We start from the raw sequence: 22,834 nt of genomic DNA on the forward strand, positions 1-22,834 counted from the left end.
GTGGGGCAGATCATTAAATCACATAGCATGTAGCATTGATTTAATGCTATGCTGCCCAATGCTCTTACTAATGTCATCTCTTACAAATGACTGACCAGCATTCAGCCGCAGGAAGGACACACTGCTTACCTCCACCATGGAGTCACCGATGAAGGTACAGAATAAGTGGCAAGGATCAAAGATGATGGCTCTAATCTTGTTGATGTTTGGATGGAGAAAATTGAGGATTGTGTCACAAAACGATTTGACAGGACAGTGGCAGTGGGGATGTTGAGAGAGATCAGAATGTATGTGTAACATTAACCAACATTCAACAGATAATGCTACATCTGCAGCTGAAAAGAAAGGACAGTATGTAGATGAAGGAGAGGGGGTCCAAGCATGAATTCCACAATTAAGATGTGAGGTGGGAAACGAATAATTGATAACGTTTGGATAACGTAAGGACGTAGGAATTAGGTGCAGGCCTAGGCTATCCCTTGGCCCTTGAACTTGCTTGGCTATTCAGTAAGATCATGGCTGATCAGATTACACCCCATTCCTGCCTTGCTTATCAAAAATCTATCTACCTCTGCCTTAAAAATATTCAAAGATTCTGCTTCCAGAAAGACCAAAAGTGGTTCAGGGGTTAGGGTGCCAGGTGGGCAGAATGAGAGGTAAGTGATAGAGTGCTTAGGGTAGGTGAGGGTGACGGCTGGTCATGTTGGATCCGGTGGCATGGCAGAGACATGTTGCTCAAGGAGTTGTCAGGGGTGGTGGGAGGGAATGCTGGATCTGGCAGTGAGGATGGTGGGGTGTTGGGTCGAGTGGAGTTGGCGAGGATGGTGGGCAAGTGTGGGACTTATGGGGGTGGAGTGTAGGTTTGGGTCCAGTGGGTGTGGAGGCTGACAGGTCTAGGGGTGGGGAGTGGGTCTGTTTGGTCCAGTGGCATGGGTGCTGTTGAATCTGGGGGTCAGGGTGATATCAAGGTGTTGGGTCCAATGGAGGCAGGGTGGGTAAGTTGGATTAGGGTGGGTGTTGTCAGGTTGGTGTGTGTCAGAGTGGTATTGGGTCCCTGAGTGGGGCATGGATTGCTCAGGCTGGTAGGGTGTCATTGATGTTGGGTCTGGGAAGGGGCTTTCGGGCCAGTGGCAGGGTATCTGGTCCCAGGTGAGGAGAAGGATAATGTTGGGTGAGTAGGGTTTCTGGTAGAGCCAAGGAATGGTTGTCAAGAGTCCATGCAGGGTAAATGTATTGGGTTGTGGTTGGGGAGGACGAGTAAATAGTAAGTCAGAGACTCAGTTTAATAGCTACCCAAGTATTAATGTAAGCTTTTAGTCCTCTAACTTTCCTGTATAACTATTAGCTTAACAGAGTTGAGCCACTCCAAATTATGTAATGAACTCTTCCAGTGATTTCCAGGTGTAGGAGAATTACTCATCATAGAATCACAGAATCCCTACAGTGTGGAAACAGGCCATTTGGCCCAACAAGTCCACACTGCCCCTCCGAAAAGCATCCCACCCAGACCCATTCCCCTACCCCTGATTTCCCCATGTCTAACCCACCTAACCTAAATATCCCTGGGCACTATGGGCAATTTAGCATGGCCAATCCACCTACCCTGCACATCTTTGGATTGTGGGAGGATTTCCCAGGCAATTCCCACCAGCTCTGCTGCATCTGGAATTCCAAATGGTGCTGATGTGCAACTCCAGTATCTGTTTCTCTGGTCATGGGAATATCTGGGCCATTGTTAATTAATTTTTTTCATATCACACCAATGATTCATATAGTGTATGAATTCAGGGCTGGTGGGACGTAGGTATTAAGCCACACCTCTCAAAGACTGGAGGATCTGGTTATAGTAAACAGGGTACTGACCAGACTCAAACAGCCACACTTGCAAAACTCACAACATAGTGTCCAGCATTAGATGTGATTCTGCAAATGGACATTTTCTGGACAATCCTGAGTGTGCGAAGAATTACACTGACAAAGAATTTTGCATCATCAGTCAGGCTCGCAGTGTGGCACACTTGTTCAGACAAGACAAACATTTGCGTGCATCATGCCTGTTTCAACTCAACAAAACAGGAGATATATCCAATCGCATGTGGTCATTTCTCAGGGCATTGCCTGACCACAGAGTCAACCTGCCTGGTTTGAAATCTAAAAGACATAAAGGAAACTAACAGTCAGTCAATTATTAACTTCTGCATTCTCCATACTAGTACTTCTACCAATCAAATTTCACTTGCCAACCACTGTTATTCCTGTAAATTGTCCTGATGAGTTCAAGACAAAAGCTTCAATAAAATGTGACTTTTTTCATCAATACTCAAGTTTTCTGTATTACCAAACATTTGTTTTTTTTAATTCATTCATGGGCTAGGCCAGCATTTATTGTCTATTCCTAATTATCCAGAATCAACCAGACATTGCTGTGTGTCTGAAGTCACATGTAGGCCAGTCTGGTTGAGGATGGCACATTTTCTTCCCTGAAGTATGTTCATAAGAGATGCTCTATGACTGTTAACAAGAGTGGAATGAAAACCAATAAAAGAGATTTCAGCAAAGGTAGACATTTAGGATGCACCACGTATTCAATGACTTTTTGGAGGAAAGGATGATTGGAGATGGAGCAGACTGTGGACATTTTTCAGAGAAAAATAGTAACTGATTTTAAATAGAAGGAAAGTAAAACCTGTGGAAACAGAAACATTTGCAATATCAACTGGCATGAATATTAGGAAAATATGTGTTTTCAAATCATGATACCTATTGTTTTGAAGTAATTGTCTACCTCATGAAGCATAATATGTGATCACAGATTTTGTTATTTGGCTTCACTCTTATTTACATTGCTCCATAAATCGGCAATCATACATTTGATTGTCTTGAAGAACATTTAGTGTTGTAAAATTTGACGAGTAATGATTTGTGTGATAAAAAGAAATCAAATGCATAATTTTGTCATGAACAAGAAGTGAACTTGAAAATCCATTGTATAGGCATTCCTAATTTTTAAAAAAAAACTGATGATACCCTAACCTAACTTACAATGACACTCTAATGTGAACATAGTCAAGAAATTAGTCAACTTTCTGACCCCCAGGACAGCAGGTAACCAGGATCCATTGATTGGCTATACAAGAATCTTTAATGGTTGTGGTTGAAGAAAGTCCCCAATGGATCTTCTCACCCAGATCTTCATTGGTAAGGTGCTGAGGGAATGGGGCAAGCATTTCACCATGATCAACTCACCAAATCATTTCCTTTTTTTTAAACCATCAATTTGGAAGGAAAATTGCAGACAAAGAAACATAATATAAATAGCAGGTCTTGGCATGGGTTTATTTTTAAATGCTCAAAAAATTACAATTCAAACACCAGAAAAATCGCTTTATTCCCTGAAAGTCTGCGCACAATAATGGGTTAAGTTCTGATCAAGCACAACTGGGGATATTTGCAGTTAGGAATTGAAGGAGGCTTTGAAATACTTCCAGACAGTGCTTGAAAAACAGATGTGCAAGGTCAGGGACTCCACCCGGGCAAGTTGCTTTCTTGAACTTGATGATGATATAATGATAACTTTAGTGTCATATAATTAAATATTGAGATCTGCAGAATCTCTACCAGAGTTTAGGCAGATGTGTTTCTACTACACAGTAAAGAAAGAATCTTAAGGAAAACACTTTGAACTCAACAGGCAGAATGTGAAAAACAAAAGCTTATTAAACACCACACATACAATACAGTAGGTGTATTGCAGACATAAATTTAATTGTCAACCAGCCTTTCATCATCCTGATCAGTGAGTCACTGGAATGTCAGCTGAGCAGTTTATTTTTTATTGCTATGATACAGCAGATTATAATGCAGCATGACTTCAGGAAATCAGTCAGTACACAGCAAAGGAAAGGTGGAATCACAAATGAGCTGGGGGAAAATATAAAATGGTAAGTGTTTCCTTTTGATCATAATTCCATATTTCAGACTACAGTATCTGTTTTAATGTTTTTTAAAAAGATATGTTTTCCCAGAAATGCTTTCTAGTGTTATAAGTAATGTTTCATTAGTAATATGGTTTTTAAATGGTATGTTAGTGTGTCTATGATGTTTGTTGAATGGTGTGTGTGTTGGCTCTTGTGTAATGTGGTATGATGTTTTGCTGTGTGTGTTGATGTGTTCACAATAAGTGTTTAAGATTCCATGTATGGAACGTGTTTAGTATATATATGTTGTACGCATGCAGTTGTGTTTCTATAATGTGTTGGTGATATGTGTTACATGTCATGTTTTTTTGTATTTAGTTTGGTATGTGTACATGATAGGTTTGTAGTTATGTGCTGTGTGAGGTTTGTGTGTTTTTGCGTGTTGGTATATCTTTGTTGTAAACTCTTCCATGAAAGTAGCACGAGTGCTGTTTAGATCGCCCTTAAAACAAATTAGACAACTCCAACCAGAATGTTATGAATGCATTTGCCACAATACCGAAGCGATCAAATTAGTACGAATCCAAACCGATACGAATGCAAAATTGTTCCGACTTCATTAGAAACTAAATTGGGATAGTATTGTTTTGTAGTAAAAACTATCTCTAATCCTAATCCTATTCAGCCCCTTAAATTTACAATACTTCTGGAGTCTCTTGTAGATTTGCGCAGCCATTCCGTGTCTCTTGGACTGTGAAGCTGCTTTCTCTCTTCCGCCACACCCCTATCTCTCTCTATCCCTCTCTCTCTCTCTCTCTCCCCTTGCTGTTTGGCCAAGTTAGCGATCTATCAGTGTTTTAGCAGCCTGGAGGCTGCTACATGAGACAACTCATTTCTATGGCTTTAGAGTCCATGTGGTTGGTTTTGTAATGAAGAACATGGATTGGGGGGACAGGGCAATGGTGGTAGGAGGGCAGTTATCAAAGCGGAGGACAGAGTTTGTCATCTTATGTTGAACTCAATGTTAAGTCCAGAAGACTGTAATCTGTCTGAGCGGAAAAAGGGGCGTTACTCCTCCAGCCATCCCCCATTCTAGACAGGCAAAAGAATCAGAAGTAAATGGAAATGTGGAATTTGAAACGTATAGAGCAGGCTTGATGGGTCAAACTGCCTATTTCTGGTCCCAGTTCATTGGTTTGCATGTTCTCATTGTGAGAAGAGGTGGGGGATACAAACCTATGTGACCCAAACCCAATTTATTATTTTATTCTCTCCAACATTCTCACAGACAACTGTAGTAATTGACAAAATGAATGGTTAATTTTCTTCATCCTCTTAATTTAAAAGCATGTTATCTCAAGATAAGTAAGTTCAAGTTACAATTTGGCATGAATGAAAGAGGCAAAAATCAAAAGTTTGCCAATTTGCTAACCTTATAACCAAGATAATATTTATTCTTATTGCAGTTACTATCGGTGTTACTAGGATGAGATCATGCATAGATAAACATAATCAGGCATATCATGCAGGCAGCCATTTAATTAACAACTCATAAACCTCAAGTCAGGAGGATAGACTGATGATTTGATAAATGTCAAATCCTAGGAAAGGTTTAACTCAACTTTGTAACAAAACATATTAAGTGTAATTCTAAATTCAAATGTAGATTTCTGATCCAATGCTATAAATTTTAACATAAAGTTGAGTTCCATATTGGGAATGAGAGGGTGTTGTTATCAGGTTAGGTATCCGAAAAGACCAGGTTTGCAGAATGTCCTGCAGATGTTCATTTTATAGGTTCCTTTAACTGGGGACCCCATCAGAAGGCAAACTGATTGACATGCTGTAGGCCTTTAGGAGGTGAACGTTTTCCAAGGATCTCCCATTCTCTTTAGTTTGTCAACTATAATTCCTGTTTGAAAGTGAGCAGTTTGTTTATTAAGTAGCTGTAATGGAGAGCTTGCCTGTACTGTCCTAATATCCAACCTTCACAACACCCACAATAACTGCAGCATCAACAAGTACTACCATAAGTGCAAAATTAGTGAATCGACAAAGTTTTAATTCTTGTTTCAGTTATATCACTTTCAACTATAAATTTTTGACATGAAATTCAATTGAATTATATCCATTATAAAGGGGAGCCCAGGAGCAAGGCGGCCCTCTCCCTTTTAGTCTCTATAATGATGGTGAACTTACGTACAATGGCAAAATTAATTCTTCTCACTCACACCAAACAAAAACACATTCTTTACATGAGGTGACTGGCTGTCACATGAGAAAGCTTTTACGTTTTGCATTAGGACTGGATGCCTTGCTCCTCAGTGACCTACATCTTAATTTATTATTTTTGTTGCTCCTGTGAAATATTAAAGTTATATGTGCAAAGTGAGAAAACAATCCCTTATGGCTCAGTGTGATATTGTACCTACATTTGAGCTCATCCATAGAGTTCATCCTTTAATATGATAAGCCTGATAAACCTCTGATTTTGTAAATAACTGAACAGTGAGCAAAAATCTATTTACAGTGATGGCACGAGACGAGAAAGTGACCATTCAAAATATTTGTATTTTATTATCACTAACCAGTTCCACATTTATTCACTTTCTAGAGCTCTGACCTGAAGGAAAGAATGAACTATTTGCTTTATATGCAAATTATGTCTGCACAGGTCTTACTTTCAGGTAAGTCTCATCTGACACTTCATAGTAGGCAGCACGGTGGCTCAGGAGTTAGCATTGGTGCCTCAGCAGCAGAGATCGAGGTTCAATTCTAGCCTTGAGTAACTGCCTGTGTGAAGTTTGCGCATTCTCTCCACGTCTATAGTTTCATCTGGGTGCTCCAGTTTCCTCCCATAGTTCAGGGAGGTATAGGTTGGGTGGATTGGCCATGGGAAAATGCAGGGTTACAGGGATAGGACAGGGTGGGATGCTCTTCAGAGGGTTGGTGTGGACTCAATAGACCAAATAGCCTGCTTCCATACTGTACTGATTCTATGACCGTATTTTGTGCCTGTAACTTCTGTGAACGTTTGCTTGTACTTTTTTAAAAGAAAATGTTTGGAAGGGCAAAAGAGAACATATCAAATCTGTTAGAAGAACTATCAATATGAAGCTGTATCTTCAAAAGTAAAGCTAGAAACCACTGCATTTGAAGTTCAAGATATTGAACTTTGGATAACAATGGAAATGTTCAGAAGTGATCAAAAGCTACAGTTATTGTAAAAATGTTGATGAATTCGCACTGATATCACTAACTTCAATATCCTTCAATTGATCACTATAGCATATATTGGCTTTCCAGAGAAAAAAAGATGTGAAAACTGTGCAATCTTTCCATTCCTGAATGTTGTATTAAAGTGTTGCTTTTTCAACAATTTAGTTACAGATTAGTTTCGTTAATAGCACATTAGCTATCTTGGGTTTGCAGTGTTTCATGTATTTTCTCCTCTGACTGCATATCATTTTTTATTGGACTCAATCCTGACATATTTTACTTTGGCCATCAATTAACCAACATCAGAAAAAAAGAATACCAATCATTAAGTTGCTGCTTTTGGAACATTTATGCACTCAGATGGCTGCTGCCTTTCCTACATGGTAACAATCACTTCACTTCGGGACATCCAGTTATAATGCAAGATATTTTATAAATGTACCAGAATGAGCAACTCTAAAATTTCAATCTACTAATTGATTGATTTATTTATTGTCAGGTGTACCAAAATACAGTGAAAAACTTTGTTTAAGAGCAGTACATGTAGATTATAGTAAGCAATGGATGTACAGATCAAAAAGACTTAGACAGAGGTATACAGGTTACATTGCACAGGGCGTGTGCAAGGCGAGATCAATGTTAGCAAGATCAGCATTATTTGAGGCTAGAGTCCATTCAGTCTGATAACAGCTGGGAAGAAGCTATTCCTGAACCTCTTGGTGTGTGTGTTCAGGCTTCTGTATCTTCTGCCTGACAGAAGAGGTTGTAGGAGATCATTACTGGGGTGTGATGGGTCTTTGATAATGTTGGCAGCCTTTCTGCGAGCTGTGTAAATGGAGTCCATGGACAGAAGAGATAACAAGGTGTAGAGCTGGATGAACACAGCAGGCCAAGCAACATCAGAGGAGCAGGAAGGCTGACGTTTCGGGCCTAGACGCTTCTTCAGAAATGGGGGAGGGGAAGGGGGTTCTGAAATAAATAGGGAGAGAGGGGGAGGCGGATAGAAGATGGATAGAGGAGAAGATAGGTGGAGAGGAAACAGACAGGTCAAAGAGGCGGGGATGGAGCCAGTAAAGGGGAGTGTAGGTGGGGAGTTAGGGAGGAGATAGGGCAGTCCAGGGAAGACGGACAGGTCAGGAGACGGGATGAGGTTAGTAGGTAGGAGTTGGGGGTGGGGCTTGAGGTGGGAGGAAGGACAGGTTAGGGAGGCGGGGACGAGCTGGGCTGGTTGTGGGATGTAGTAGTGGGAGGGGAGATTTTGAAGCTTGTGAAGTCCACATTGATACCATTGGGCTGCAGGGTTCCCAAGCAGAATATGAGTTGCTGTTCCTGCAACCTTCGGGTAGCATCGTTGTGGCACTGCAGGAGGCCCAGGATGGACATGTCGTCTGAGGAATGGGAGGGGGAGCTGAAATGGTTTGCGACTGGGAGGTGCAGTTGTTTAGTGCAAACCGAATGTAGGTGTTCTGCAAAGTGGTTTCCAAGCCTCCGCTTGGTTTCCCCGATGTAGAAGAGGCCACAACGGGAACAGCGGATGCAGTATACCACATTAGCAGATGTGCAGGTGAACATCTGCTTGATGTGGAAAGTCTTCTTGGGGCCTGGGATGGGGGTGAAGGGGGAGGTGTAGGGGCGGGTGTAGCACTTCCTGCGGTTGCAGGGAAAAGTGCCAAGTGTGGTGGGGCTGGAGGGGAGTGTGGAGCGGACAAGGGATTCACGGAGAGAGTGGTCCCTCCGGAAAGCAGATAAGGGTGGGGAGGGAAAGATGTCTTTGGTGGTGGGGTCGGATTGCAGATGGTGGAAGTGTCGGAGGATGATGCGTTGGATCCGGAGGTTGGTGGGGTGGTACGTGAGGACGAGGGAGATTCTGTTTTCTGTTATTGCGGGGAGGGGGTGTGAGGGATGAGTTGCGGGAAATGCGGGAGACATGGTTGAGGGCGTTCTGGACCACTGCAGGGGGGGGTCTGTTGCGGTCCTTGAAAAACGAGGACATCTGAGATGTACGGGAGTGGAATGCCTCATCCTGGGAGCAGATGCAGTGGAGGCGAAGGAATTGGGAATAGGCGATGGCATTTTTGCAGGAAGGTGGGTGGGAGGAGGTGTATTCTAGGTAGCTGTGGGAGTCGGTGAGCTTGAAACGGATATCGGTTTCTAGGTGGTTGCCAGAGATGGAGACAGAGAGGTCCAGGAAGGAGAGGGAGGTATTAGAGATGGTCCAGGTGAACTTAAGGTTGGGGTGGAAGGTGTTGGTGAAGTGGATGAACTGTTCGAGCTCCTTGTGGGAGCACGAGGCGGTGCCGATACAGTCATCAATGTAACGGAGGAAGAGGTGGGGTTTAGGGCCAGTGTAGGTATGGAAGAGGGATTGTTCCACGTAACCTACAAAGAGGCAGGCATAGCTTGGGCACATGTGGGTACCCATGGCCATGCCCTTTGTAGGAAGTGGGAGGAATTGAAAGAGAAGTTGTTGAGGGTGAGGATGAGTTCGGCTAAGCGGATGAGGGTGCCAGTGGATGGGGACTGGTCGGGCCTGCGGGACAGGAAGAAGTGGAGCGTCTTTAGGCCATCTATATGGGGAATGCAGGTGTAGAGGGACTGGATGTCCATGGTAAAGATGAGGTGTTGGGGACCGGGGAATTGGAAGTTCTGGAGGAGGTGGAGGGCGTGGGTGGTGTCATGGACATAGGTAGGGAGTTCCTGGACCAAGGGGGAGAAAATGGAGTTGAGATAGGTGGAGATAAGTTCAGTGGGGCAGGAGCAGGCGGAGACAATGGGTCGACCAGGGCAGTCAGGTTTGTGGATTTTGGGAAGGAGATAGAAGCGGGCGGTGCGGGGTTGGGGAACGATGAGGTTGGAGGCTGTGGGTGGGAGGTCACTTGGGGTGATGAGGTTGTGGATGGTTTGGGAGATGATGGCTTGGTGGGTCGGGGGTGGGGTCATGATCAAGGGAGCGATGTGAGGAGGTGTCGGAGAGTTGGTGCCTGGCCTCGGTGATGTAGAGGTCAGTATGCCATACTACAACTGCACCTCCCTTGTCCGCCTGTTTTATGGTGAGGTTGGGATTGGAGCGGAGGGAGCGGAGGGCTGCACATTCTGCGGGGGAGAGGTTGGAGTGGGTGAGAGGGGTGGAGAGGTTGAGGCGATTGATGTCTTGATGGCAGTTGGAGATGAAGAGGTCGAGGGAGGGTAGGAGGCCTTGGGGTGGTGTCCAAGAGGAGGCGGTGTGTTGGAGGCGGGAGAAGGGGTCAGTAGAGGAAGGGTTAGGCTCACGGTTAAAGAAGTAAGTGCGGAGGCAGAGGCAGCGGAAAAACTGTTCAACGTCCAAGCGTGACCGGTATTCGTTGATGTGTGGGTGGAGGGGGACAAAGGTGAGCCCTTTACAGAGGACTGACTGTTCGCCCTCAGTAACTGTTCTCCATGGACAGAAGGTTGGCTTCCACGATGGTCTGGGCTGCGCACGCCACCTTCTGTAGTTTCTTACGGTCCTGGGCAAAGCAGTTGCCATACCAGGCTGTTATGTACCTGGACAGTATGCTTTCAATGGTGCATCTGTAGAAGTTGGTGAGGGTCCTTATGGACACGCCAAATTTCCTGAGCTGCCTGAGGAAGAAGAGGCATTGTTGTGCCTTCTTGACTGTGCATCTAGCACCACTGCCATGATAGGTTGTCAATTATCTCTAGTCAAAGATCAAGGTTCCTGAATATTTGCACTTTTATTTTCCACTTTTCTTTTTGAAATGCTCATTTCTCTTCATTTGCACTTGAACAAACCAATCTAATAGTTGGTAAAGCTCATTTATTCAAAGTTTCATCACTTATCCATTGGTTTCGTGAATATGTAACTCAGCCAGCTTTCTGAAACATTGAGGTATGTCTGGAGCAAATAAGTGGATTAATACCTATCCTGGGAAATAAGGACTGTTAACTCCAGTTTAATTAATGTAACTTATGTTAGCTAATGCCAAAGATCATGCTCGTCCCTGAAGTATATAACAATTCTAAATGTTATAAAATCTATGCTAGCCTCTAATTCTTCTATGCTTCATGTATCTCTTTCGTATTATTACTGCTTTGGATTGATATAAGACAACAGCACTGAGTTATAAGCGAAGATATGCAGTCTCATGATTAAACAATCCCACAACTAACGGATCTAAGCTCTGCAGTCCTGCCACGTCCAGTCATGAATAGTGGTCGACAATTAAACAACTGTCTGGAGGAGTAGGGTCCACAAATATCCCCATCTTCAATGATAGAAAAGCCCAATACAGCAGCACAAAGGACAAGGCTGAAGCATTCACAACAGCTTTAAGCCAAAAGTGCCAAGTGGATGATCCATCTTGGCCTCTTCCAGTGGTCCCCAGCAACACAGGTTCCAGTCTTTAGTCAATTCAATTCACTCCTATGATATCAAGAAACAGTTGAAGGCAATGGGTATTGCAAAGGCTATGGAACCTGACAATATTCCAGCAATAGTACTGAAGACTTGTGCTCCAGATGCCGCTCCCTTAGCCAAGCCCCTTCAGTACAGTCACAACACTGGCATTTACCTTGCAATGTGCAGAAGACACTGAAAGTCTGCAGAGGGATATAGATAGTCTAAGTGAGTGGGCAAAGGTCTGGCAGATGGAGTACAATGTTGATAAGTGTGAGGTCATCCATTTTGGTAGGAATAACAGCAAAATGGACTATGTTTTAAATGGTAAAAAATTGCAGCATGCTGCTGTGCAGAGGGACTTGGGTGTCCTTGTGCATGAATCGCTAAAAGTAGGATTGCAGGTGCAGCAGGTGATTAAAAAGGCAAATGGAATTTTGTCTGCCATTGCTCGAGGGATGGAGTTTAAAAACAGGGAGGCTATGCTGCAGCTGTATAGGGTCCTGGTGAGGCCACACCTGGAGTACCGTGTGCAGTTTTGGTCTCCTTACTTGAGAAGTATTATTAGCACTGGAGGGGATGCAGAGGAGATTCACTCAGTTGATTCCAGAGTTGAGAGGGTTGGATTATGAGGAGAGACTGAGTAGACTGGGCTTATACTCATTGGAATTCAGAAGAATGAGGGGAGATCTTATAGAAACATATAAGATTATGAAGGGAATAGATAAGGTGGAGGCAGGGAGGTTGTTTCCGCTAGCAGGTGAAACTAGGACTAGAGGGCATCGCCTCAAAATAAAGGGAAGCAGATGTAGGACTGAGGTCAGGAGGAACTTCTTCACCCAAAGGGTTGTGAATCTGTGGAATTCCCTGCCCAGTGAAGTGGTTGAAGCTACCTCGCTGAATGTTTTTAAGGCAAGGCTAGATAAATTTTTGAACAGTAAAGGAATTAAGGGTTATGGTGTGCGGGCAGGTAAGTGGAGCTGAGTCTCAAAGATCAGCCATGATCTTATTAAATGGCGGGGCAGGCTCGAGGGGCCGGATGGCCTACTTCTGCTCCTAGTTCTTATGTTCTTATGAACCTGACAATGTGGAAAATTGCCCAATACACAAAAAGTAGGACAAATCTAACATGTCCAATTACCACCCCATTAATCTATTCAAATGATGGAAAGTGTCATCAACAGCTTTATCAAGCAGCACCTGCTCAGCAATAACCTGCTCACTGATGCCTACTCTGGGTTCTGCCAGGGCCACTCAGCTCCTGACCTCATTACCATCATGATTCAAACATGGACAAGAGAGTTGAATTCCAGAGGTGAGGCGAGTGTGACAGCCCTTGACATCAAGGCTGTGTTTGATCAAGTGCAGTATCAAGGAACTCTAGCAAAACTTGAATCAACGAGCATCAGGGAGCAAACTCTCCACTCATTGGGGTCATACCTGGCACAGAGGAAGAGGATTGTGGTTGTTGGAGGTCAATTATCTCAGTTCCAGGATATCTCTGCAGGAATTACTTTGGGTAAGGTCCTATGCCCATCCATCTTCAGCTGCTTCATCAATGTTCACTGACAATTGGCGCTGGACATTAAGGAGCCACAACTCCTTAGATACCGAAGCAGTTCATGTTCAAATGGAACAAGGTCTGGTCAATTTCGAGACTTGGGCTGACAAATGGGAGGCAATGACCATCTCTAATAACCGACAATATGACCACTGCCCTTGACAACCCATGATGCTACCATCACTGAACACCCCTACCATCAGCATCTTGCAGTTGCCATTCACCAGGAAGTCAAATGGATTCACCATATAAATGCATTGGCTACAAAAGCAGTTCAGAGGCTAGGAATACTGTGGTGAGTAACTCACCTCCTGACACCTGAAAGGCTATCAACCATCTACAAGGCACAAGTCAGGAGTGTGATGGAATACCTCCCACTTGCCTGGATGGGTGCAGCTCTAACAACACTCAAGAAGCTTGATACCATCCAGGACAAGGCAATCAGCTTGATTGGCTCCACATCCACAAGCACCCACTCCATCCACCACCAATGTTAAGCAGCAGCAGTGTGTACGATCTCCAAGTTGCATTGCTGAAATTCACCAAAGATCCTTAGACAGCAAGTTCCAAACCCACAACCACTTCTACCTAGAAAGAACAACAGATATGTGGGAACACCACCAGCTGCAAGCTCCCCTTCCTGACTTTGAAATATATTGCCATTCCTTCACTATCACTGGGTCAAAATCCTGAAATTCCCTCCCTGAAGGCATCGTGGATCTACTTACACACATGGACTGCAGCAGTTCAAGAAGGCAGCCCATCAGCATCATCAAGGGCAACTAGAGGTGGGCAATAAATGCAGGCCAGCCAGCAACACCCATGTCCCACAAGTGACTTGAAAAAAAACCCATGTTTAAGCCACCCACTTATTTTATTGTGAAGTTTAAAATGATGGCTTCGTGTCACTTGTCAATGTAAAGTCTGACGAGAACAAATTTATTTCTCAAAGGAGATCTTACACTACTTGAAAACAAAACCAAAAGAACTGTGGATGCTGTAAATCAGGAACAAAAAAAAAGTTGCTGAAAAAGCTCAGCAGGTCTGGCAGCATCTGTGGAGGAGAAAACAGAGTTAACGTTTTGGGTCTGGTGACCCTTCCTCAGAAGGGTCTTGCTTCTTGCTTCTTCACTACTTGCTTGAGTTGGATATACTGCATGTTTTATTTTGATGGGCCAGTTATGTAATCTTGAGGAAGTTTTCTACTCTATTTAGAAGGTCGGTTTATGATTTGACCAGGTACTCTAACAAAACTGTTATGTTGAACAATAGACTGGAAAATTATTAATTTTTTATTACCAATTTCCAGGTACATTTGATGTTGCTGTGTCGAAGACCACATTGGTAGGAATCCACAAACAAAGTATTGTCCTTGGATGCTGTTTTACTATTGATAGTGGTTTGCCATTGGACCATATAATCATCACCTGGCAACGTGCCAAGGGCAATGACGTGGTGCACAGTTATTATTATGGCAAAGACCAACTCAGTCTACAGAGTGAGCAGTATTCGGGCAGAACAAGTCTATTTCCAGAGGAATTCAAACATGGCAATGCTTCATTGAAGCTAACAGGAGTGAGAGCTGAGGATGCTGGACAGTATGTGTGTTTTGTCAGCAATATACTAGGAAGTGCCAAAGGGACAATTTCATTGAAGTTTGCAGGTAAATAGGTTTTATTTGTTCCTAAATATGTTTTGTAACAAAATAATTTCCTCTGTGATAATTCATGTTTAATATGTTTAAAATTCATGAGGAGAACAGTCGGGTTGCAATTAACTGAACAAATTAAAATGGACATAACAGATTGTTATAAGCCAAACATAATGTAGTTAATGTTGAAAATTAAAACCCAGACATAAACGGGAAGTTTGTTTGATGATTACAAAAGGTTGATCAAGACTGTAGGCATATTTTTGTGACCGAATGTGAATCCTTCGTTGAGGGAGGATACTGGACTGCAAATAGCTTGGCAACAGTTTCTTTTCTTTCCAGAATGTCTATTTACTCATGAATTCTACCCTGGTCATCCATAGCTTTTTCATAAACAAATATGTGGACATATGTCTTTTGTTTGATTCACGTGTCAAATCCTTTCCCGTTTTGAAGGCTCCTAAGCTGCCTATATTTTACTTAACCTGCCCTGCTCAAACTGCTATGGTGGCAGTATGAGTTTTATCAAGTGGTCTTGCTTTCTGCCTCAAGTGCCAGTCTTTGACCAGTATAACCACATTCTGAGCTTCTCACCACAGTATCCTCTTACCTTTTCTAACTCAGCAATTTCAATTTCCAGCTTCACTCACCTGACCCTCTCTTGTTTGATTCTATAGCCACCTGTACAGTATAACAACTTCTCATTACATACATGATCCCAACATGCCACTCCATTTATCTTATTATCTCACGTGGCTCTCTATTCCCACCATTTCAAACACACACAGGATCAGCTTCAACCATTTCTTTGTATTCCACAACCCTCACATCTAATCACACCCTTCCAAAGTACTTCATTTGGCCTTAGCTTTACTTCACTGGCCTCATTTAAGAAACTACTCAAATCTATCAATAAGGGTAGAGTGACTGCACACCAGGACAAATGTGAGCTGATCTTATAATCGGAATAGTTATGTTGAAGATTTTTTTGAGGATGCCACTAACAAGAGATAAATTGTTGTTGTACTGTTTATATATTTGTCAAGGTTCAATACGAAAGTTTACTAATAAAGAGGTGAGTGCAAAGAATTCAGGTAACATTTTGACTTGGCTTGGAAATTTGTTGGGTAGTCACAGTCAAAGAATGAGGCAAATGGAGTGGACTCTGTAGAACTGTATTACTACTTATAACTTATAGTTGTGTGAAGAGAGAGGGCTTATCTTTGTTATGTGGCTGATTTTTTTTGTCTGGTTGTGTTTTTAGCTTATGCGTTAAATAATTTGTGAAGCATCTGCATGGCATTAATGTCAACAAAAGCAACTTTCTGTTTCTTCTGAATAACGCAAGCAATTCATCTTTGTAATCCACAGCTTACTACAGGGATCCACAACTGCTCATCAAACTTGAACCATCCAGTTCAACTTTCATTCTAGAATCTCAAGGTTATCCTGAGCCATCTGTTTTCTGGTATTGTGCAGAAGATAAAAATATGTTCCTTCAGCCTGAAATTTCATTTGTTAAAAGTGAAGACGGTCTTTACTCATTCCAAAGTATTCTTAAAGTTGATAACGCAAAGTTGAACTGTAGCCATGTGGTTGAAATTCAGAACTCCCCTGTTAACCAGACTGTTACCAGGAAATTCAACCTCCTCTTACTCCGTAAGTTATTAATTAAGTCAATTATTAGTTCATGTACTTAAGTTAAGTCTGCAGGAATTGTGCTTTAGACATAATCAGTTTCAAAGATTTTACTTATCTGCAGAAATGCACATAAGGTTCAACTTTCCCATCCAGAGCAATGGCTTATACATTAGGAGCACAAATCATAAGAAACCACAGCTCTTTCACCACAACTCCCTATCCCTAAATTTAAATGGATGGAAAATCGCATTAACTGTGACATATATTTTGTGTTATATTTTTCTGAATAGAAAAATGCAGCTGTGGTTTCCTGATCTGTATTTCCCATGGCTGAGACTATGCAAAAAAAGAGCATTGTAACATTTACCTCTGAATGCAAAATGAATCATTGTGAAATATTCACAGAAGCTGCATAACATAATGCCTCAAGTCCAAGTGTATAATTTTCAAAATGGATTCTCCTAATTTCCCATCTTGACTTCAGCAGAAATCCAAAAGTAAATGAACATACATTGGGGATGAGGAAACTCCAGTGCATATATTTTGTAGAAGTGAATTAATTTGATGGATAAATATTTAATATTAATGTTTTTCACTTTCAGAACAAGATAGTCAGCAACAAAACCCCAACAAAAACACGTGGATTGCTCTCAGCTCCTGTTCAATAATGATATTTGTAGCAATTATTGTTCTGGTATTGCTAATCTGTAAAAGGAAACATTCTCAAGAACAGAAAACTGAAGAAAAAAGAAAGTGTGCATTTATATGAGTGATCCCATGAATGGAACAGTTAACTTTTGTTCATTATCATTGATAGGCAAGGGCAGTATCTTATTTTCTACTGTTAGAAAGCAGAAGTTCAAGAAGAAAGCCCATCCTGTGTGGTGAAGGTACTTCCACAGTGCTGTTAGCAAGGGAGTTACTGGGTGTTGAGCCAGCAACAATAAAGAAACAGTGCTATATGTTGTAATTAACGTTGGAAGCGAACTTGGAGGTAAAGCTCTTCCATTGCAGCTACTTGTTCATCCAGGTGTTGAAGACACAGCTGAAGAAGCAGCGTTTCTCCTATAGATTCTACCTATTGTAACCACAGTGCATCTTTAATGCACTACACGTAATGCTAGGACTAAGTTTTGATCACTAAAAAATACACTGTTTCTAAACCCACAAGGTCTGTGCTCATTCTATGAATGACTACAGTTTATATCTCTGGAGTTATGTAGAAGTTGTTCTCTGCTTTCCCATCCCATGTCCTTCTAAATCATGGATTAAAATACAATAATGTTTTGAAGCTCATGAGCAGCTAGCAGTGAGAATATGATGCATAAATAGATAGCTCTGGTTAGCTTAACTTTCAGCTGCAGCTTTTCAATGACTGAGGTTATTTCAAATTTGATCATTTCCGGCTTACATAGTGAAGCTCATAATACAGATATATTAATCATAAAACAAACAGCCAGAATCTTCCAATTACACAAACAGAAAACAGAGATGGACAGGCAAAGACAAATGAAGTCCTGTAAGGGGTTCGATGTACATTGTTGCCAGCAGAAAAAGTTGTTTTCCACCCTAAAGTTGAAGGAGAAAGATTGAGCTCCAGAAAATAACATGATGCTTAATTAAATAGGCATCGAGTACAAATGTCAAAAGCTGTGGCCCCAGAAGTTCACCATCTGTGATCCAGGAGTGGTGCAGATATCAGGGTCACTGGTGCCTTCTGTGTGGTCCTGCCAGTGTTTGTCAAGTCACCAAGAAGTTATCTAGTTTGCCTGTGCTGGAGAGTACCAGTGCTGCTATCGATGCATTTTCAGTGCAGCTACAATATCTGCCATAGCAAGTGAGTAACCAAGGCCCTCTCTACTGGCCTGTCAGACCTTAGTCATAACTCTTGCAGCTGTTCTACTCCACAAAGCCATGCAGTGAAGGATAGAACTGGAGCTAATGTTTACAAATTTTTGTAATTTTTTTAAGGAGATGCACATTTCGAACATATCCCTAATTATGCTACCACACCAACTATTTATAGGTGGACAAGTGAAGTCCCAGTTATGGCCCACCCGCTTTGTACAATTAAACACAATTAATATACAATTAACATTGGCCTCCTTATTTGGGGATGATCAAGTAAGTTTTAAAAAAAATTAGTCCAACTTTTGGGGATCCTCTGGGGGTGATCCACTTAAGCCTATTTAGGGGCAAGTATTATTCACCTCATCTGGCATCTCAACCCAGTGTTGGAAACCAAAAACAGTAGTGCAGCTGGAAACCTTGTTTTTGGGAGACCCTGGTCCTAGTGTAGCCTTATTAACATTTGCTGTAAAAGGAGAAGATAGCAGAATCTTTCTACTACTTAAAACAGGGTCTCAGTCATGTTCTCTCTGGTTCTGTCACATTCCTGCCAAATTGAAGTTGAGCAGAACCTATGTGGACTTTTAGGGCCAAGAGTTTATGCAATATGCCTTTACTTGTTTTGTATTCAATATTTAATAATTTCTTCACAATAAATACCTGATTCTAATCTAATGCATCCTGTAAGTTTGGTTCACGGTCAGATTGATCACCTGATGTACATGCCCACAATTTTATATTCAAATCACTTCATTGGAGCCAAATATCAGACAGGACGTAAACCCCAAATGAAGCCCATTTCGGGTGGGACACAGACATTTGGACACTACTGTAATCTGATGCGTTTCCATCTGGCAGTTTGTGAATGTGATCCTTCAAAAAGAGGGCTTAAATTCAATTCTTAACAGAAATAATAAGCACTGCCTGAAAAAGAGATAACTGGATTATTTCATGTTTAGTCTGGATGCATTGTTTTCATCAGTTCAATTTAAAATATTTTATATTTTTAACAAAGTATGTGGAATTTTGTAAGTTTCAAGAGAATGGAGTATTTTTATTCAAACAAAATTCTCTAAATAATTGTTGTCTTCCATTTACAATCAGGCTACAGTATGGTCTTTTCTTTTGTCAGGGACATATTTGCTCGTGTTAAAGCTTAACTCACTAATCTTTATATTAAATTTACATTATCCAGCAGATTTAAATACATTCGAACAAGATCATTGGAAAACATCTAAGAATTCTTCAAACATTTTAACAACTCTTGTTATCGTCAAAGTGAGGAAGTAGCAATCAAATGAGTGGAAAAACCTTTCAATTCTATATCCAGCAGAGGTTCTGGCTACTCACAGATCAGGTATAGTGCTGCCAGATGCAGACATTGACTGCAGTTATGACCACTTAATGTTTTGAATACTCCTTTTTCCCCATTATCCATCAATGCAAATTTTATTTCTGCACATTGAAAATGCTGTATCTTCTGGAACTCAATGGTAACAACAATAAGCAAACACATCCTTGTTGATTCTGCAAAAGTCCTACCGAAATCTGGAAGCTTATGCCAAATAGGAAAGCCACCTCAAAGTCTTGCCAAGCAACAGCTTCACATAGTCATATGCACAGCATCAAACCTTACAAACAATGTGTCAGACACAACTATCACCATCCCTGGATAAATACAGTTCTACCAGTAGAACAGTGGTTAACAGTTGGGACAGAATTGATCCAGAAGGCCTCAACATGACTACAGACTCCATGAAGTCTCCTGTGACATCAGGTCAGACTTGGGCAAGGGAACCTCCTGCTGATTACAACCTAGTGCTCCGCCCTTCAACTAATGAATCAATGCTCCCCCATGCTGAGCATCACTTGGTGAAAGCATTAAAAGTGGCAAGGTCACAGACAACATTCCCTCTAAGCTGCACATATGTGTGCATGGTCAGCTGCTCTGAATTCTGCATAGAGCAATCAGTGTGACAACACCAAACACAGCAGTGACTTCCAGTTCTGGAAGTCACGCCACATATGGACCTTGGCGGTCCACACTGAAGAAACGAAAAATTAGGGAATGCTGGCCATAGAACGTACTTTGGTTGGGGAACTTCGATGTCCTCACAAAGAGTAGTTTAATAACACTACTACTTATCAAGCTGGTCAAGTCCTAAAAGACACAACTGCCAGATTGGGTTTACAGCAGATGGTAAAGAGAATCCACAAGAAAGAGTCACCTAATCTTCTCCTTACCACTGTATATGCCACAGACCATGAGTATGTCAGTAAGAATGACCACCACACAGTCCTTGTGGAGACAAAAACAACATATTGTCCGGGAGAAAATCTCAAGAGGAGCCCTGTTTGGAGTATCATAGGCTGTGTGTATCTGCACATACACTTTCCTGAGGGCTGGTTGCTCCTTATCTCCACGTACTTTAACTCCTTCTGCAGCCCTTAACTTAAATCTGTACATAGTAAATATCAAATGCAGCTCTCCAGTTTAGTGTCAAAGACCTCTTTACATGCTTGTTTTAGAGTATGTTTGCTCTCTGAATGGTGTCAGGAGGACAATGACAATGACAATGACATAATGGTATTAGCGCTGGACTAGCAATTCAGAGATTCAGGTAATGTTCTGGGTACATAGGATGAAATCCCATCACTGCAGATAATTGAATTGAAATTCTAATATAGCTGGAATTAAAGTTCTAATAACAACTGTGAAATCATTGTTGTGAACATGCATCAGGCTCACTAATGCCAGTTAGAGAAGGAAATCTGACATGCTTATCTAGCCTAGGGTACACTTGACTCCAGACCCACAGCAATGTGGTTAACTCTTAAATGGCTTCTAAAATGGCTCTTCGAGACCTTAATTGCATCAACCACTAAAACATCGCAAAAATAAAAGAATGGATGGATGAATAACCAGATATTGACTTAGAGTCATACAGCACAGAAACAGACCCCTCAGTCCAACTCATCTGCACTGATCAGACATCCCAATCCGACCTAGTCCCATTTGCCAGCATTTCACATATATCCCTCTAAACCCTTCCTATTCATACACCCATCCATATGCCATTTAAATGTATTTGTACCCACCTCCACCACTTTCTCTGGTAGCTCATTCCATACACGACCACCCTCTGTACAAAAAATTACCCTTCAGGTCCTTTTTAAATCTTTCCCCACTCACGTTAAACCTAGTTTTGGACTCCCCCACCTGACGAGAAAGATCTTGGCTATCCATCCCCTTCATGATTTTATGAACCTCTATAAAGGTGACCATTCAGCCAATGACACTCCAGGGGAGAAAAGCCCCAGCGTACTCAATCTCTCCCTATAGCTCAAACCATCCATCCCTGACTAAATCCTTGTAAATCTTTTCTGAACCCTTTCAAGTTTCACAGCATTTTTCCTGTAGTAGGAAGACCAGAATTGAACGCAGTATTTTAAAAGTTGCCATTATTTAAGCTGCACCATGAGATCCCAACTCCCATACTCAATGCACTGAGCAGTGAAGGCAAGGGTCCTGAATGCCTTCTTCACTACCATGTCAACCAGCGACTCCATTTTCAAGGAACTATGCACCTGCACCCCTCGGTCTCTTTGTTCAGCAACACTCCTCAGGGCCCTAACATTAACTGTTTAAGCCCTGCCCTGGTTTGCCCTATCAAAACACAGTGCCTCACATTTTTCTAATTTAAACTCCATTTGTTATTTATTGGCCCATCTGATTAAGTTCCCGTCGTACTCTGAGATAATCTTCTTCATTGACCATTACAACACCTATTTTGGTGTCATTGGTAAACTTACTAACCATGCGTCCTAAATTCACATCCAAATCGTTTCTATAAATGACAAAAAGCAATGGACCCAGCACTGATCGTTACGGCACACTGCTGGTCACAGGCCTCCAGCCCAAAAACGTACCCTCTACCACCTTCCTCTGTCTCCTACCTTCCAGCCAATTTTGTATCCAATTGGCTAGCTCCTCTGGATCCCATGTGATCTAACCTTGCTAACCAGTCTACCATGCAGAACCTTATCAAACGCTCTGCTGAAGTACACGTAGACAACGTTTACCGCTCTGCCTTCAATCATCTTTGTCACCTCTTCAACAAACTCAGTCAAGTTAATGAGACATAATTTCCCACGCATAAAACTATGTTGACTATCCCTAATCAGTCCTTGCCTTTCCAACTGCATGTAAATACTGTCCTTCAGGATCCAAAAACTTACCACCACTGACGTAAGGCTCACTATCTATAGTTCCCTGGCTTTTCCTTACAGACTTTCTTAAATAATGGCACCACAATAGCCAATCTCCAGTCTTCTGGCACCTAACCTGTGGCTATCTTAGCAAGTGGCCCAGCAATGTCTTCCCTAGCTTCCCAGAGAGTTCTGCGAAATAGCTGATTAGGTCTGGGGATTTATCTACCTTTATATGTTTTATATGTTTTAAGACCTCCAGCACCTCCTTCTCCTGTAAAAGAACTCCTTTCAAGACATCACTATTTATTTCACAATGTACCCTGGCTTCCATGTACTTCTCCACAGGAAACACTGACTCGAAATATTTGTTCCACACATAGATGGCCACATTGTTCTTTAAAGGGGCCCTG

The 22,834-nt window shown here is 42.0% G+C and overlaps 1 protein-coding gene across 1 annotated transcript; it reads left to right on the forward strand.

The window, feature by feature from the left end:
* Positions 1-3,847: 3,847 nt before the first annotated feature.
* Positions 3,848-19,141, forward strand: LOC109933241 (CD276 antigen-like). Its single transcript, XM_020532211.2, has 5 exons — positions 3,848-3,941; positions 6,532-6,604; positions 14,382-14,735; positions 16,095-16,382; positions 16,967-19,141. Exons 1-5 carry the CDS (start codon positions 3,939-3,941, stop codon positions 17,131-17,133), a joined length of 885 nt encoding a protein of 294 aa, XP_020387800.1. The 5' UTR covers positions 3,848-3,938; the 3' UTR covers positions 17,134-19,141.
* The last annotated feature ends 3,693 nt before the right edge of the window (positions 19,142-22,834 follow it).

Source organism: Rhincodon typus, chromosome 27 (genome assembly GCF_021869965.1).
Source record: "Rhincodon typus isolate 14 chromosome 27, sRhiTyp1.1, whole genome shotgun sequence".
Lineage (NCBI taxonomy): Eukaryota > Metazoa > Chordata > Chondrichthyes > Orectolobiformes > Rhincodontidae > Rhincodon > Rhincodon typus.